At 42.1% G+C, this 18,000-nt stretch overlaps 1 protein-coding gene across 3 annotated transcripts in view; it reads left to right on the top strand.

Moving 5' to 3' along the window:
- The window catches only part of ddr2l (discoidin domain receptor family, member 2, like), a 35,499-nt gene that overhangs the window by 13,157 nt on the left and 4,342 nt on the right, over window positions 1-18,000 (top strand). For all 3 annotated transcript variants that reach the window (XM_036598192.1, XM_036598191.1, XM_036598193.1), the window contains 14 exons: window positions 913-1,015; window positions 1,913-2,141; window positions 3,207-3,354; window positions 4,105-4,210; window positions 5,554-5,740; window positions 6,595-6,841; window positions 7,904-7,993; window positions 8,194-8,342; window positions 9,368-9,572; window positions 10,863-11,107; window positions 11,474-11,601; window positions 13,224-13,421; window positions 16,371-16,605; window positions 16,901-17,050. In XM_036598192.1, the coding sequence (XP_036454085.1) occupies window positions 913-1,015; window positions 1,913-2,141; window positions 3,207-3,354; window positions 4,105-4,210; window positions 5,554-5,740; window positions 6,595-6,841; window positions 7,904-7,993; window positions 8,194-8,342; window positions 9,368-9,572; window positions 10,863-11,107; window positions 11,474-11,601; window positions 13,224-13,421; window positions 16,371-16,605; window positions 16,901-17,050 (2,420 nt within the window). The remainder of the gene's footprint in view (window positions 1-912; window positions 1,016-1,912; window positions 2,142-3,206; window positions 3,355-4,104; window positions 4,211-5,553; window positions 5,741-6,594; window positions 6,842-7,903; window positions 7,994-8,193; window positions 8,343-9,367; window positions 9,573-10,862; window positions 11,108-11,473; window positions 11,602-13,223; window positions 13,422-16,370; window positions 16,606-16,900; window positions 17,051-18,000) is intronic.

Here is an 18,000-nt window from a genome sequence, read left to right as displayed (position 1 = left end):
GGAAAATGCCATATTTATGTGTGTTACTGTAGAAGACGTGTTAATTTATTTACACTTAAAAAATCAACCAAACATGTAATTTGACCGGGGGTGCTCAAACTTTTGCATGCGACTGTATAAGTATAATATATAGCTGCTGCTGTCGGAACAAAACCTCATATCTCCAAAATGGTGACTTTACAGGAGAAGGAAAAACATACTTTACTTTCAATGTAAGTCAATGGAACCAGAATTTTTTCCAAATCATTTTGAGCCGTTACTTTTGGTCCATTCATCTTGCAATTTACACACAATGTAAAGGACAGCAGGCATTTTCAAATTATATCAAAAACTGAAAAATGACAAAAATGGAGATACAAGGTGCATATATGTAATAATATTATGCTTCATATGTATTATATATGCAGTACTGTACAGATGTGCACCTAAGCACATTTACATCAACAGTAAGTATATTTTTACTTGTAAACCATCATATATAATTGTAATAAATGCCATTACAGTAAAAAGTAACAAGAATTAGCTTGTGGTGGCTGAAATCCTGTGAGCTAGTTTAATGAACAAAGTCTAGAGATCTTTACAAAGTGAGAAGCGTGTTGTTGGTCTTGTTGCTGTTATTGTTCTGTTGTTTACTAAAGCATATGTAAGCGATTATATAACAACAGAAAACAAATAAAATGTGTGGTAATACATGGGGTTATGTTAACAATGGGTTTTGCATAAAAACAGAGTTTGCATTCAAGGTAGTCAGGATTTACGTCCAACGTAGGACGTATACATCAGAAACAGGGAGTTTACAAAGTCTCTGTGGGATTTAATGCGATCGTGACGTTTACTTTGTGGATTTGGCTTAATCTGACCTCCAGTGCCCCGTTCACCCCGTGTGACCTTTTCACCTCTGCCCTCTTCCAGCGCTCTGCCGTTATCCTCTCGGCATGGAGGACGGCAGGATCAAAAACGATGACATCACCGCCTCTAGCCAATGGTACGACACGACCGGGCCGCAGTACGGAAGGTAAAAAAACAAAAACAATATACGACATTGTTACAGAGTCAGACCGCTGTGGTGCTCCAACACACAAACACACAAACTCAGCCTGCTTTATCACTCTAGTGTTAGTTTTAGAACCAGCTGTATCCCCTTCTTTCTCTCTCTCTCTCTCTTTCTCTCTCTCTTTCTCTCTCTTTCTCTCTTTCTGTCTCTCTTTCTGTCTCTCTTTCTCTCTCTCTCTCTCTCTCTCTCTTTCTCTCTCTCTCTGTCTCTCTCTCTCTCTCTCTTTCTCTCTCTCTCTCTCTCTCTCTCTCTCTCTCTCTCTCTTTCTTTCTCTCTGTCTCTCTCTCTCTCCCCCTCTCTCTCTCTCTCTCTCCGCTGATGAAAGACGTTGTTTAAAACCATATGGTTCTGTGAGAATGCTTTGTTCTTCAGGGCACTGTAGTCATCAAAGTCTCTCTCTCTCTCTCTCTCTCTCTCTCTCTCTCTCTCTCTCTCTCTCCCTCTACTGTCTACTGACTTAAATTTTATGGTCAGGCTAAATTGTCTTGTTTGGGTTACAAGAACAAGAGGGACAAATGGAGGAAGCAAATGACCCAAAAATGACATTTACATGTTGTTTAGACTTATTTACTTATTTTAGTGCTGTAGAGTGGAATTTGCTTTTTTACATTGCAATGATTAGGCCTGGTTGAAATAGGCAGATTTTAAAGGCCGACTCATTGGCTATTAAAATTTTTAGTTCGTATTAAGGTTCTATGAACCACACAGTCATTTTGACAGACTGTAATATACTACAGGAAGTGTAGGGGGCGATATGGCTTCTACTGTTTCGCTGCATCATAAAGGAAATTCTTTGTCGCATTACTTTGCTTTTCTTCAAAATAAAAGCCTTCTATAATGCTCTATAATGTCTTTCAGGCTAAACAGAGAGGAGGGTGATGGTGCCTGGTGTCCTGCTGGTCAACTGCAGCCATCAGATGTTCAGTATCTTCAGCTGGACCTGCGCCAGCTCACCTTCGTCACCGTGGTGGCCACGCAGGGCCGCTACGCCCGCAGCTCCGGCAACGAGTTCGCCCGCAAATACCGTCTGGACTACAGCCGCGACGGCCACCGCTGGATCTCCTGGAGGAACCGCTCCGGGAACGAGGTGCAGTGCAGGACAATCTGGACGATAAACGAAAACAAAAAGTAGAGAATGTCCCACAGAGGGGGACTCATTCTCAACACTGTCACTTTCCCACCCTGGTACAGTGATCTGCAGTAACCAATGCAGCACAGCTCTGTTCTTTGTAAGCTTTGTAAGCTGACAGGGTGTTTAAAGTTCTAGATGTGTCATGTTCCACGGGGAACCGCTGATATCTCGGCCACCGAAACATTTCGGCCAAAAATGGTCAGTTTTTATCTGAAAGAGGAAAAAAAACAAGATTAAATACTGTTCGCTCTCCAGTCCATTTACGGAAACTGAGCTGCAACCACAGCCTCTTTCTGTGATGTCACAAAAATCGACTCATTAATACACGTCCATCTGTTTAGTCTACTGTTTAGCCCCGCCCACTCACACTGAAGCTATAAGAAGTGTTTCAGCCTGGACTGCTTTTTAATTGACTCACAAAACAGGGCAGCCAGTCAGAACAGAGCTCATTTACGTATATCAGTCTTAAAGGCACAGTAATAAAATCAGGCTGTTTAATTCTGAGGGATAAAGAGGCTGGAAAATGGTCCTGTTGTGATGAATTATGACTGTTCTTGCTACATAAAACCACACAAATGTTGGTCTGTTTAATAATTGCTGTTATTGTATTCAGTAATAATGTAGACTGAAATACTGTAAACTTTATTCTCAGGGTTCTGCAGCTTCTTCTATGATTAGTTGAAATCTATAACATTATAGAGATGTAGCATTAGAATAGAAGCAAATTATACGTTTACCTGCAACATTTTTTAAAAAATTTGAATAAATTTAGTGGTTCCAAACGTTTGAATTGTGATTCTTTTGAACACTAGTGTTTATCTCCACTCGTTCACTGGATTAGGAAAGTTATGCCCCCCTTTTTAATTTTTTTTTACCTGTTTGTTTACTTAAACTAATCATACGCACCCATATATATATATAAATATATATATTTACATATATACATATATATATGTTTATTTATTTATATAAAATGATTGATATTCATGTGTTACAATTATTTTGTGTTCTCTTGTGCAGATCATCATGGGGAATGTGAACACCTACGCGTCAGTGGTGAAAGACCTTCACCCCCCCATCATCACACGCTTCCTGCGCCTCATCCCCGTTACTGACGCCGTACACACTGTGTGTATGCGCGTGGAGGTGTTCGGCTGCCCTTGGCAAGGTAAACACACCCGTTTCAGCAGAGCACACTGACGGCAGATTTCACAACAAGGCCTGCTTAATGCTGATTGTGCTGCAGTTTGAGCTTCAAAGCGAAAATTCACTGAAAGATCAAAGCTGCACTCTTGATCCCCTTTACACAAATGTAGTCGATTAGCCAAGATAGGTTTTTATTTGGATTTGCACTGGAGCTATGCAGCTAATGTAGCTAACAACCGATGGAAATGTGTTAGCCCCTAATTAGCATGGTGCTAACTGCGTGCCACAGTCATCTTACACTCGCCTTAAACCTTATGGAGTTGTTAAGGGTTGAAGTTTCACTTCCACTGTTAGACCTTCTACACCCAGTATACATTGTTAAATCCCATCAACCACTGTTAGACCTTCTGCAGCCAGTATCTATTGTTAAATCCCATCAAACACTGTTAGACCTTCTACAGCCAGTATCTATTGTTAAATCCCATCAAACACTATTGAACACTGCTAGGCCTTTTACAGTCAGTGTGTATTGTTAAATGCCATCAAACGCTACTAGACATTTTACAGCCTGCATGTACTAAATAACATTGAACACTACTAGACCTTCTACAACTTGTGGAAACCCCTTTAAACTGTTTGTAACCCTAGTGGTCTGATAACAGCCCACAAATAAAATCTGACCGCAAACACTCTGAGTCAGTCTGACTGGAAGCCAAAACTAATCACAGTCAAAACAAACCAAATTGCCTCTTCTTCCTTTGTCTGTTTGTAGATGGGTTGACAGCGTACAGTGCTCCAGAGGGTCAGACCATGATGGCTCCAGGCTATCCCATCACCTCCCTCAACGATTCCACCTACGATGGCGTTCTGGAGCGCAGGCAAGCTGATTTTACACACACAAACAGTTATGATGACCCATGATGGGGGTATGCAAGTGGAAACCATGTGGGTTTGCAGTTTGAACATGGCTGGGCCTTCTAAAAGCCGTTGAACATGGCTGGGCCTTCTAAAAGCCGTTGAACATGGCTGGGCCTTCTAAAAGCCGTTGAACATGGCTGGGCCTTCTATAGCCAGTGTGTATTGCTAAAAGCCATTAAACATGGCTGGGCCTTCTCAAAGCCGTTGAACATGGCTGGGCTTTCTAAAAGCCATTGAACATGGCTGGGCCTTCTAAAAGCCAGTGTGTATTGCTTAAAGCCATTAAACATGGCTGGGCCTTCTACGTCCAGTGTGTATTCCATTGAACATGGCTGGGCTTTCTACATCCAGTGTGTATTGCTAAAAGCCATTAAACATGGCTGGACCTTCTACGTCCAGTGTGTATTCCATTGAACATGGCTGGGCCTTATACATCCAGTGTGTATTGCTAAAGCCATTAAACATGGCTGGGCCTTCTACATCCAGTGTGTATTGCTAAAGCCATTAAACATGGCTGGGCCTTCTACATCCAGTGTGTATTGCTAAAAGCCATTAAACATGGCTGGGCTTTCTATAGCCAGTGTGTATTGCTAAAAGCCATTAAACATGGCTGGGCTTTCTATAGCCAGTGTGTGTTGCTGAAAGCCATTGAACATGGCTGGACCTTCTACAGCCAGTGTGTATTGTTAAATGCCATTGAACACTGCTAAGTCTTGTACATACAGTGTTTTGTTTTCTAGACCCAGTGTGTATTTGATAAGTGCAGTACATATTATCAATGTTAACTAGTGATATTAACAAAGCTTAAAACGAAGAACCCGACATTCACAGCTAGCTGGATTTCCCAAAAGCAGACGTCTTTTTCAGTAACACTGTAGATGAACTTTAGAGCTCATTCTTCAGTAGAACAGTTCAGGCTTTCTAAAGTGAGTTGCAGAGTGAATGCTAATCATTCATCGCTGTAGCTAAGTGCTTCCTCTCTCTCTTTCTCTTTTCCTTTCTTGACCTTTCCTTCTCTTTTTTATCTTTTCCTCTCTATCTTGCTCTTGCTCAGTCTTTACTTCCTGTCATTTTCACTTGTTTCTTCTCCTCATGTCTGCCCATCACTCTCTGTCTTATTTGCTTTCCTTTCTTTCTCTCCTTCTATCTTGCTCTCTCTCATTGTCTTTATATCATTTTCACTTCCTCCATCTTCTTCATTCCTTCTGTCTCAGATTCAGGTACAAATGGATTTATATAATTGTATGATTTATTATTAAATTGCCATGAACTGTATTAAACTGTAATTAACTCACTTCTGCAGGAGGCTGCTGGGTGGGCTTGGTCAGCTGACAGACGGTGTGATTGGTCAGGACGATTTTGTCCCGATGCTGCAGTACCAGCTGTGGTCGGGTTATGATTACGTCGGCTGGAGAAACGACAGCTTGGGTCCTGGATACGTGGAGATGGAGTTTCAGTTCGACAGGCAGAGGAACTTCACCTCCATGAAGGTAAGGAGAGCAGTAGACGAGTCTAAGAGCTTAGCACAGTGAATTTTTTCATATCGTTCGATATTCATAGTTATCAATTATGGTTATATCCTGACCCTAACGCTCAAATTTACGGCCGCATGAAGTCACAGCCTCAAAAACTCCGCCCACATGTACCTGTACCGTCTGATATCTGTTATATGCAAAGCTGTCCACAACTACAATATCATCACAGTGATTTATCAGTCTACTCAGGCTTTAGCAGTCATTTGTGTGTAGAAGGCTCTTCTTTAGGGTACATGCGTGTATGTATTTATATATATATATATATATATATATATATATATATATATATACACGTGTGTGTTTGTGTGTGTGTGTGTGTATATATATATATATATATATATATATGTACTCTCCTAAAAATGGAAAAAGTACTGTATTCTGAATTATATCTTAACAAAATGTAACTTGGCCTGAATATAGATTTCTGTTTTCTATATTCCGTTAAATCCCAGCCCCAGGTGTGGATCAGCTCTGGAACAGGTTTAAACGTGTCTGTTTGGCCACGCAGGCATGTGTGTGTCAGATTTTGGTGTCAGATTTTCAGACTCAGTCAGTATAGAATGTGTTTAGTCTCAGTCTAGTTCATAATCGATCAGTTCCTAATCTTCATAGGTATCTCTCTGAGTTCTGTTCATTGACATAAAATGCAAAAATCTCCATGATCATCTTTTCTAAGGTTTGTATAGAAAGTCCTGTGCATGAGGGAAGCCTTTAGCTGTCTATTAAAACGATAATTCGTCAAAAAAAGCTAATCTAACCGCCTCAAATGTAGTTGATCAGATCTTCCTTCTGCTTTGTTTTGACTGCAGGTGCACAGTAACAACATGTTCTCTCGGGGAGTGAAGGTGTTTTCGTCTGTGTCGTGCGTCTTTAAGCCGCATCTGATCTCGGAGTGGGAGACGGAGCTGGTGGAGTTCTCCACAGTGCTGGACGACCGGAACCCCAGCGCTCGCTACGTCACGGTGCCGTTAGAGAGGCGCTCGGGAACCGCGCTCCGCTGCAGGTTCTTCTTCGCCGACACCTGGATGATGTTCAGCGAGATCTCCTTCCAGTCTGGTACAGAAATGCATCACAATCAAGGACCTCTCACACTCCCAGTTTATCTCAGTGGAAAATGCAGTCAACTACTGTTATATATCATCACTTTCCAGAGAAAAATAACTGTCTCCAAAATGGTAACTTTTACAGGAGAGGGCAAAAATGCTTCACTTTCAGTGTATTTTTTTTTGAACAGATTTTATTTCTGAGTTTGTTAATACAACATTAACAGTTCTCTACAGAGACACATTCAGACTGATAAACACCCCCCTCCCCCCTCCCATAGGAACATTAAGAGAGTATACAACTTAAATTAAACATAAATAAATAACTAGTGTAATCATAATTAAATATATATTAAATAAATAAGTAAGTAAAGTCAGTAGAGGCCGAACACAATACATCCTATTATCTAAGTCACTAAAGTGTACAGAGAACACAGGAGGAAGAGGAGAACCAAGACATATCAATGCTCTACCAGACTTTCAGTGTAAGTTAATGTAAAGAGACTTTATTCCAAGCAATTTTGGAGCGTTTCTATTGGTCCATTCATCATGACATTTTCACACAATGTGAAGGACGGCTGCTCAATGTAGAAAAGGGAAACTTGAAAAACGTGAAGATAAATGTTTTTCTTTGAATATGTTTATATGTTTGGTATCTGCTTCTTTAGTTTTAGCGCTGGAGCTACAAGCCTAATGTAGCTAACAAGTATTGGAAGCTTATACCCCACCAATTAGCATGGTACTAACTACATGCCTAAATCACATACCTCAAACCGAATGGAGTTGTTCAGTATCTCTAAAAGGCTTGATTATGTGGTCTTTGGTGCTGTATGACTGATACTGTTGATTGTTATCTATGAAAATGGATAAAATGTGCCGCATAGCTAAAACAGTAGTATCGTCCTTGGTGCCTGTATTTTATCCATTTTTATTATCACTAAGATTTTAAAGAAGATCTCATGTATTGAAAATGCTTTTTTGGGGCAGCCGAAAACATAAAAATATAAAAAACAGATGCACTGCGTATCGCTATGATAGCCATATGATCCTTGGTTCTTTTTATTTTGTGTCACAGCAACCAACCCAGTGCCCACTCCACGGCCTCCAGTGATGACCTCACCTCTGTCTGTAACAGAGAGCCAAGCACTGACCACACTGAAGACAGGTAAAATGCACCTGCAGCCCCTCACTGTCGTGGGTTGGCACACACGCTGTGGGCTTTTTTACCTGATTTTTCAATTTAATAATAGAATAGAAATGGAACAGAAAGCTGTTTATCGCTGTACAAGTAAAATATGTAAATCATGACTGCGCAGCTCACGGAAATACAAGGCAACTGTGCGTTGTTCTCTCTGTGATCTTCAGATATCACCATGACAACACCCAAAACACAGCCTCCTGAAGAGGGCGGTACCTCTGTTCTGATTGGCTGTCTGGTCACCATCATTCTCCTGCTGGTGGTGATCATCTTCCTGATCCTCTGGTGTCAGTATGTGTGTAAAGTGCTGGAGAAGGTGTGTATGTGTGACTCAGCAGCCTCAGTGAGCGTCTGTGTTGTGTTTGTTTACAGGCGCTGAAATAAGTCAGGGGTGTTAATAAGTTCCTTAAATATGGAGAACGAAGGAATCTGATGTGTCGTCATACACTCTTAAAAAAAAGATGGTTCTTCAAGGGATCTTTAGTAAAGAAAATGGTTCTATATGGAACCATGAACACTCAAAGAACCCTCTGCATGATTAAAGGGCTCTTTTCGTTATGAAAGGGTTCTTCAGATTGACATTCTCCATCAATCTGAAGAACCCTTTCATGATGCAAAGAACCCTTTAATCATACAGAGGGTTGTTTGAGTGTTCGTGGTTCTATTTAGAACTATTTTCTTTACTAAAGATCCCTTGAAGAACCATCTTTTATAAAAGTGCAGATGTGTTTGTGTCTGAGGAGGTTAAATAGTACATGAACTTTCAAATTATCGACACAAATTGACACTTTTAACCACCTTTAGCAAGAAAAGAAAATAATTATATTTTCATAATTATACTTTTCTGTTCTGTTTTAGCAGTAAAGGCTTGAACTTTGAACAGTGACCACTTCAGTACACAAGGTGGTGCTGTGCATCTTAATTTTAGATTAAGAGAGAAAAAGTCTAGCCGTTCACTCACAGCAGCACAATCAAGCGGGACAGTGAGCAGAGTTAGATGGTGTTAGCAGTGGAGAATAAAATAAGCCACGAGTTTGGGGAAAATTTCTCAGAGCAGGAGGAGAAATCAGTTGGTTTAGTTTTCATAAATCTGATGCCTTTTGTTTTATTTTGTTTATGGTTCAGAGTGCAATTCAGATCTACATCAGATCTTACCACTAATAAGGGTTTATGATAACTGAATAATTATGTATCCTGAATGAGGTGGACAAATAAATTGTGATGGGATTTTTTGGCCGTATCTCCCAACCCCACCCTAAACACCTACTGAATCTCTCTCCTCTCTCCTCTCTCTCTCTCTCTCTCCTCTCTCTCTCTCTCTCTCTCTCTCTCTCTCTCCAGGCTCCAAGGCGTATCCTGGAGGAGGAGGTGACAGTGCGTTTGTCGTCCTGCAGTGACACCATTGTGCTGCAGACCCCTCCTGTGCCCCCTCGCGTGTCTCTGGACCCCCCGTATGAGCGAGTGTTTCTGCTGGACCCTCAGTATCAGGACCCCGCAGCGCTCAGAGTTAAACTACCGGAGCTGAGTCAGAGCGCAGAGGCCTCAGGTACAGAATACACTCATTAACATATACTGGCCTTCAAAAGTCTGGGCACACTTTCGTTAGTACATGTTTAAATAAGCGTTTTTTTGGATTGCTTTACATATTAAACAGAAAGCTGTTTAGATTTATTGTGAAACTGAAGGAACAGCTGATAAAAGTCGTATTTTGGGAACAAAGCTGAGGGACACATGTTTTCTCCTGTTGTTGTGATGCTGGAGCTCATCAGCACTCAGACCTGTCAGGTGTTTAAACCATTTTTGGGCCAAAAGAGTTTAAATATGTACTTTACAAGTGTAACACTATGTGTCCACTTGTACTTTGCCCCATCGCGCCATCTCGGGCGTTTCTGTGACATTATGGACATGAAGGAACCCATGATGCACCGCATGAAGTTTCAGAGCTCACCACTGAAATTAATATGCTGCGATGAGGCAAAGTTGCAAGTGGACACACACTGTAATGACCCCCCTGTAGTTTCAGTTAACTCCACCCCCAGTTCAGCTTTTAAAATCGATGAAAAATGGCACTATGGACTGTTTTGGGAGGGAAAGGGTGGAGGAGGGGTAATGATGGAGAAAGTCATGCTGCTCTGTTTTTACAGGATTTGAATGTTTTCTATAATGTTTTCTTGCCCTTCCATTCATACATTCAGTTGTGCTTCTAGGAAAACCTGTTTGCATGCTGCTGTCTCTCTCTCTCTCTCTCTCTCTCTCTCTCTCTCTCTCTCTGTGTCTCTCTCTCTGTCTCTCTCTCTTTTGCTCTTTTTCTCTTTCAGTGCTGTCCCTTTTTTCTCTGCCCTTCCTAACTTTCGCATTCGGTTTTCCTGTTTGACCTTGGCTGACCTCCGTCTGACCTCTTGTTACCATGGTGATGAATCCTGTGAGGGTAAGAGGTCACTTATGCATTCAGAGCTTTTTAGTTTGAATCTCTAACAATCACTGAATTAATCTGTCTCTCTCTCTCTCTCCTCTCTCTCTCTCTCTCTCTCTCTCTCTCTCTCTCTCTCTCTCTCTCTCTCTCTTTTCCACTTTGATTCAGTTCACATCAGTTAGTGCTTAATTAACAGGTTTGGTTTCCATAAACCAATAATTTAACTAAATCATCAAACATATAATGACAGTCATTCACTACTGTAACTGTTAATTATCAATAAATCATAATAATAAGTCATTTAGAATCAGTAAAAAAAAACACTGTAGAAAAGGGGTAAAAAGTTATAATTGTATATCTAATATAATTGTATATTTTTTATATATATATATATATATATATAATTTCTCTGTTTGTTTCCAGAGTGTGGTGGTGGCTATGCTGAGCCAGACGTTACCCAGTGTACCCCTCATCAGGGCTTCCAGACCAGCGTGCCGCACTACGCTGAGACAGACATCGTGAACCTGCAGGGCGTTACCGGGAGCAACATGTACGCCGTTCCCGCAGTTACCGTCGACTCACTGACCAGGAAGGACATCTCGGTGGCCGAGTTTCCACGGGAGCGCCTCATCTTCCGAGAGAAGCTGGGGGAGGGCCAGTTTGGGGAGGTGAGTCGGAGTAACTAACTGTGTGGGACGGACATCGGACATTAGATAGGGCAGTTTGAGCAGAGTTTGGAGAGGCCTGTTACGCTCAGAACACCCACATGACTAAACCCTGATAAAATTACAGATCATCTTCAGTAATCTTGTTCTTATTTGCCACCCATGTCTGCTGCTTATTGTGTTATGAATGAAAGCAGAAGTGGATGTGAGATATTAGAAGGAAATAATAAAATAATAAAATGTTTAATAAAACGCTGGTAATCCACTTTATATAAGGCTTCTCAGACTTGTTCTCAGTATGTGTCACTGTGTGTGGGGGTGTAAATATGTTTGTGTTGTGTGTGTCAGTTACCTGTTTGCTGTGTCCAGGTGCACCTGTGTGAGGCGGAGGGTCTGGTGGAGTTTTTAGGGGAGGGCGCCCCGTTACCGGAGCAGGACGGGAGAGCTGTGCTGGTGGCCGTAAAACAGCTCAGAGCGGACGCCACCAGTAATGCCAGGTCAGCTCTCTTGCTCTGCCCTGCAGCACTGTAGAGAATTAGTGCAGCTCTATCCCACTGCTCTACTGAGAATTAGTACAGCTCTATATAGAATCTTTTCACCAGTGCTCTATAGAGAATTAATGCAGCTTTTTACCACTCCTATAAAACAGCTGTTGCAGAGAGGTAGTACAGCTCTATCCTACAACTCTGTAGAGAATTAATACAGCTTTATGTCAGCTCTATAAAGCAGCTCTAAACTGCAGTTCTGTATATACAAAAGCTCTGTGTTACTTCTTTATACTGCAACTTGATATTGTAGCTCTGCACAGCTCTGTACTACAGCTGTGTCGTGCAGCTCTATATAGAGAATTAGTGAAGTTCTATTCTAGACATCTACAGAGAATTAATACAGCGTTATGTGTCAGCTCTATAAAGCACCTCTAAACTGCAGTTCTGTACTGCAGCTCTGTTCTACTGCTTTGTAGTGCAATTGATAATGTAGTTTTATACTACAGCTCTGTGCTACTTCTTTATACTGCAACTCAGTACTGTAGCTCTGCACAGCTCTGTACTGCAGCTCTGTCATGCTCTACATAGAGAATTAGTAAAGTTCTATCCTAGACATCTACGGAGAATTACTACAGCGTTATGTGTCAGCTCTATAAAGTAGGTCTAAACTACAGTTCTATACTACAGCTCTATGTTATTGCTTTATACTACATAATAGTAAACAATACAACATAATATTGTAGTTGTATAAAGCTCTGTTCTACAGCTCTCTGGTGCTGCCTGAGACTGCGGCTCTATATTTAATCTTTATTCTGCAACTTTGTACAACTCTGTACTGCAGCTCTACACTGCAGCTCCGAAGTGAATTAGTACAGATCTTTAATGCAGCTCTGTAGAGAATAAGAACAGCTCTATGCTGTAGCTCTGTGGAGAATTAGTACAACTATGCTGCAGCTCTGTAGAGATATAGTACAGCTCTATGCTTCAGCTCTGTAGAGAATTAGTACAGTTCTATATGGCATATAATTAAAATGTACCTCTGTAACACAGCTCTGTAATATAGCTCTACACTGTAGCTACACACTACAGCTCTACACTGCAGCTCTTTCTCTGTACTGCAGCTCTATCCACTGTATTTAATCTCTATAGCACAACTATGTAGCAGCTTTTTTAATAAGGGCATTTCATACAGATGTCATGTAATTTTTGTTAGGTTCATAGCTGAGGCATTGTGGGCAGGTTTTTGGGGGCTGTGCGTGTGCAGACGTGCCCTTTAGGTTTCCCCTGGCAGGGAGGAAACTCTGCTATTGTGAATTTCTCTCTGCAGAGTCAGCCAGGAAACCTTAGCTGCTTTACATTCTTACGTGTTTATACTCTTACATTGTTCATTGTTCAGCACAGTGGAGAGAGGCTTTTCTCACTAGCCAAGTAATTAACGTTACAAAAGTAATAAAGTTACAAACAAAAATTGTACAATTATTCAGGTTCGGACTTTCAAGGGTTAACAGGACTGCATGCCAACAAGAAGTACATAGACTGCTCTGTAATTACGGTTCCTTAATCATTGAACATGTCAGATCTGGTTGTTCTGAACCCTCTAGTGACCGTGCTGTCGTTCTCCTCTCTGTTAGGAACGACTTCCTGAAGGAGATAAAGATCATGTCTCGTCTGAATGACCCCAACATCATCCGGCTGCTGTGTGTGTGTGTGCACTCTGACCCGCTGTGCATGGTCACGGAGTACATGGAGAACGGAGACCTGAACATGTTCCTCTCGCAGAGAGAGATTGAGAGCACACTGACTCACGCCAACAACATCCCCTCCGTCAGGTCTGTCTGGAGTAATCCTCCTCTATTCATCATCCCTCTAAGGTCGCTCTTTAAGGCCAAAGGGGGGCTGTTTCTGCCATTTTATTTGCCCTTCTCGTTAATAACGTGATTCCTCAGTGCTGTTGTTACGTTTGTGTGATATGTAAAGACATAAAAAAGCCAAACATTTTGCATTTTTTTTCTTTGGCCACATTTTATTTAAATGGGACAAACACAAGCTCTGAGATGTTTGTTTTGATAGAGTTAAAAATTTCATTTAATCTGACAGCTCTATGCTGCAGCTCTGTAGTGAATAGTACAGCTCAATGCTGCAGCTCTGTAGTGAATAGTACAGCTCTATGCTGCAGCTCTGTAGAGAATAGTACAGCTCTATACTGCAGCTCTGTAGATAATAGGTACAGCTTTATGCTGCTGCTCTGTAGTGAACAGTACAGCTCTATGCTGCAGCTCTGTTGAGAATTAGCACAGTTCTATGCTGCAGCTCTGTAGAGAATTAGTACAGCTCCATGTTGCAGTTCTGTAGATTAAAAGTACAGCTCTATACTGCAGCTCTGTAGATAATAAGTACAGCTTTATGCTGCCGCTCTGTAGTGAACAGTACAGCTGTGCTGCAGCTCCATAGAAAATAAGTACAGCTCTATGCTGTAGCTCTGTAGAGGATAAGTACAGCTCTATGCTGTCTCCGTAGATAATAAATACAGCTCTATGCTGCAGCTCTGTAGATAATAAGTACAGCTCTGTACCGCATCTCTGTAGAGAATTAGCACAGCTCTATGTTGCAGCTCTGTAGAGAATTAGTACAGCTCTATACTGCAGCCCTGTAGAGATAAGTACAGCTCTGTGCATCAGCTCTGTAGGAAATAAGTACACCTCTATGCTTCAGCTGTGTAGAGAATAGTACAGCTCTATACTGCAGCTCTGTAGATAAAAAGTACAGCTCTATGGTGCAGCTCTGTAGATAATAAGTACAGCTTTATGCTGCCGCTCTGTAGTGAACAGTACAGCTCTGTGCTGCAGCTCTGTAGATAAGTGCAGCTCTATGCATCAGCTCTGTAGTGAATTAGTACGGCTCTATGCTGCAGCTCTGTAGTGAATAAGTATAGCTCTATGCTGCAGCTCTGTAGATAAGTACAGCGCTATACTGCAGCTCTGTAGAGAATAAGTACAGGTCTGTGCATCAGCTCTGTAGAGAATAGGTACAGCTCTATACTGCAGCTCTGTAGATAATAAGTACAGCTCTATGCTGCAGCTCTGTGGTGAATAGTACAGCTCTATACTGCAGCTCTGTAGAGAATAAGTACAGCTCTATGCTTCAGCCCTGTAGAGAATAAATATGCCTCTATGCTTCAGCTCTGTAAAGAATAAGTACAGCTCTTGGTGGCAGCTCTGTAGAGAATTAGTACAGCCCTTGGTGGCAGCTCTGTAGAGAATAAGTACAGCTCTATACTGCAGCTCTGTAGAGAATAAGTACAGCTCCATGTTGCAGTTCTGTAGATTAAAAGTACAGCTCTATACTGCAGCTCTGTAGATAATAAGTACAGCTTTATGCTGCCGCTCTGTAGTGAACAGTACAGCTGTGCTGCAGCTCCATAGAAAATAAGTACAGCTCTATGCTGTAGCTCTGTAGAGGATAAGTACAGCTCTATGCTGTCTCCATAGATAATAAATACAGCTCTATGCTGCAGCTCTGTAGATAATAAGTACAGCTCTGTACCGCATCTCTGTAGAGAATTAGCACAGCTCTATGTTGCAGCTCTGTAGAGAATTAGTACAGCTCTATACTGCAGCCCTGTAGAGATAAGTACAGCTCTGTGCATCAGCTCTGTAGGAAATAAGTACACCTCTATGCTTCAGCTGTGTAGAGAATAGTACAGCTCTATACTGCAGCTCTGTAGATAAAAAGTACAGCTCTATGGTGCAGCTCTGTAGATAATAAGTACAGCTTTATGCTGCCGCTCTGTAGTGAACAGTACAGCTCTGTGCTGCAGCTCTGTAGATAAGTGCAGCTCTATGCATCAGCTCTGTAGTGAATTAGTACGGCTCTATGCTGCAGCTCTGTAGAGAATAAGTACAGGTCTGTGCATCAGCTCTGTAGAGAATAGGTACAGCTCTATACTGCAGCTCTGTAGATAATAAGTACAGCTCTATGCTGCAGCTCTGTGGTGAATAGTACAGCTCTATACTGCAGCTCTGTAGAGAATAAGTACAGGTCTGTGCATCAGCTCTGTAGAGAATAGGTACAGCTCTATACTGCAGCTCTGTAGATAATAAGTACAGCTCTATGCTGCAGCTCTGTGGTGAATAGTACAGCTCTATACTGCAGCTCTGTAGAGAATAAGTACAGGTCTGTGCATCAGCTCTGTAGAGAATAGGTACAGCTCTATACTGCAGCTCTGTAGATAATAAGTACAGCTCTATGCTGCAGCTCTGTGGTGAATAGTACAGCTCTATACTGCAGCTCTGTAGAGAATAAGTACAGCTCTATGCTTCAGCCCTGTAGAGAATAAATATGCCTCTATGCTTCAGCTCTGTAAAGAATAAGTACAGCTCTTGGTGGCAGCTCTGTAGAGAATTAGTACAGCCCTTGGTGGCAGCTCTGTAGAGAATAAGTACAGCTCTATACTGCAGCTCTGTAGAGAATAAGTACAGCTCTATGCTGCAGCTCAGTAGAGAATAGTACAGCTCCATAGCAGACAGACGCTATGAGTTGCAACAGCTGTGAAGTAAGCAGGGAATTTTTCCTTTTTCCAACATTACCAGTCCACAGAATGCAGGATATAGAGAGTGGTGCCACCTAGTGTACTGAAGTAGCAACAGTTCAAAGCCTTTGTTGCTGACACTGGGTTGAGGAACAGGATGACATATTCAGTTAACCAAAATCACCACAAGCTTGCATTATCAATAATTTTGCATATTGATGGTATTGGTTTATCACCTGTGTCTCTATAGCATGACAGACCTGTTGCACATGGCGGTCCAGATAGCGTCAGGGATGAAGTATTTGGCGTCTCTGAACTTCGTCCATCGTGACTTGGCCACGCGGAACTGCCTCCTGGACCGCCAGCTCACCATAAAGATCTCAGACTTCGGCATGAGCAGAAACCTGTACAGCAGTGACTACTACCGCATACAGGGCCGCGCCGTGCTGCCCATACGCTGGATGGCCTGGGAGAGCATCCTGCTGGTGAGAGACACGAGAGAATGTGTATATGAGTGTGTGTTCTGGGTTTGTTCATCGTGGAGAGTAATTTATGGGTGTTTGAATGGTGGGTGCATTCAGATTAGTGTTGGATCAGTACCGATACTGGCTTTGGCACTTTGTTACTGATACCAGATCAATACTGTGGGAAACTGATATTAATCTTTTTCTCCTCAATCTTTTTTATTTATTTAAACTGGATAACAAGGGATAAAATATATCATGGACGCTTTTCTGTAGTTATAATAGCGTTTGACTGAGCGTCTGTGTGTTTTTTCAGGGTAAGTTCACCACTGCCAGTGATGTGTGGGCCTTCGGTGTGACCTTGTGGGAGATCTTCACTCTGTGTAGAGAACAGCCTTATAGTCTTCTGACGGACGAGCAGGTCATCGAGAACAGCGGAGAGTTCTTCAGGAACCAGGGCAGACAGGTACACACACACTCATACACACTCATACACACACACACACTCACACACCTGCTCATCTTACTGTTTATAGCTTCACCCTCTCATACATACAGAATACAATACAAAAAATACATACAAAAAAACACGTCTGGTCAAAAACGTGAATTTAGGTTTTTCCTATTCACTTTCATAAAGAGTTGTAGGACTGTGTATGTATGTGGAGATTCCTGTTTCACCACTGGTATAATTCTCTCTCACATCCTGTCCTAATGTCTCACACTCTGTCCCACCTCCTGTCCCACTCTGTCCTACTCCGTCTCACCTCCTATCCCACTCTGTGCTACTTCATCCCACATCCTGTCCCACTCTGTCCCACCTCCTGTTCTACCTCCTGTCTCATTCTATCTCAGCTCCTATCTCACTCTGGGCCACCTATTATCCCACTTTGTCCTACTCTGTCCCACCTCCTGTCCCACTCTGTGCTATTCCGTCCATCCCTGTCCTACTTCATCTTATCTCCTTTCCCACTCTGTCTCACATATTGTCCCACTCTGTCTTACTCTGTCTCACCTGCTGTCCCACCTTCTGTCCCACTCTATCCTACCTCCTGTCCCACTCTGCCCCCATCCTGTCCAACCTCCTGTCTCATGTACATTACCACTCTGTCCCACCTCATGTCTCACCTCCTGTCCAACTCTGTCCCACCTCCTGTCCAATATAGCTTTTATCAGAGTCCCTAGGGGCGTATTCCTAAAGTGGTCCCATTGTTGCCTTTGCAAACCCACTGTGTCCCACTCTGTCCCACCTTCCCACTCTGTCCTGCTCTAATTAAACTTCAACTACTACTAAGGCTGATTCTGTACTAATGATTGGTAAATCTGTCTTTCCTTTACCCTGTATAAACACATGATGAATAGACCAATAGAAACTGTCAAATACTCTGTCTGAAATCTAGTTAGAGGGACTTTCAG

This window comes from Colossoma macropomum, unplaced genomic scaffold, assembly GCF_904425465.1.
Source record: "Colossoma macropomum unplaced genomic scaffold, Colossoma_macropomum, whole genome shotgun sequence".
Classification (NCBI taxonomy): domain Eukaryota; kingdom Metazoa; phylum Chordata; class Actinopteri; order Characiformes; family Serrasalmidae; genus Colossoma; species Colossoma macropomum.
This window is presented reverse-complemented; position numbering and strand designations above follow the sequence as displayed.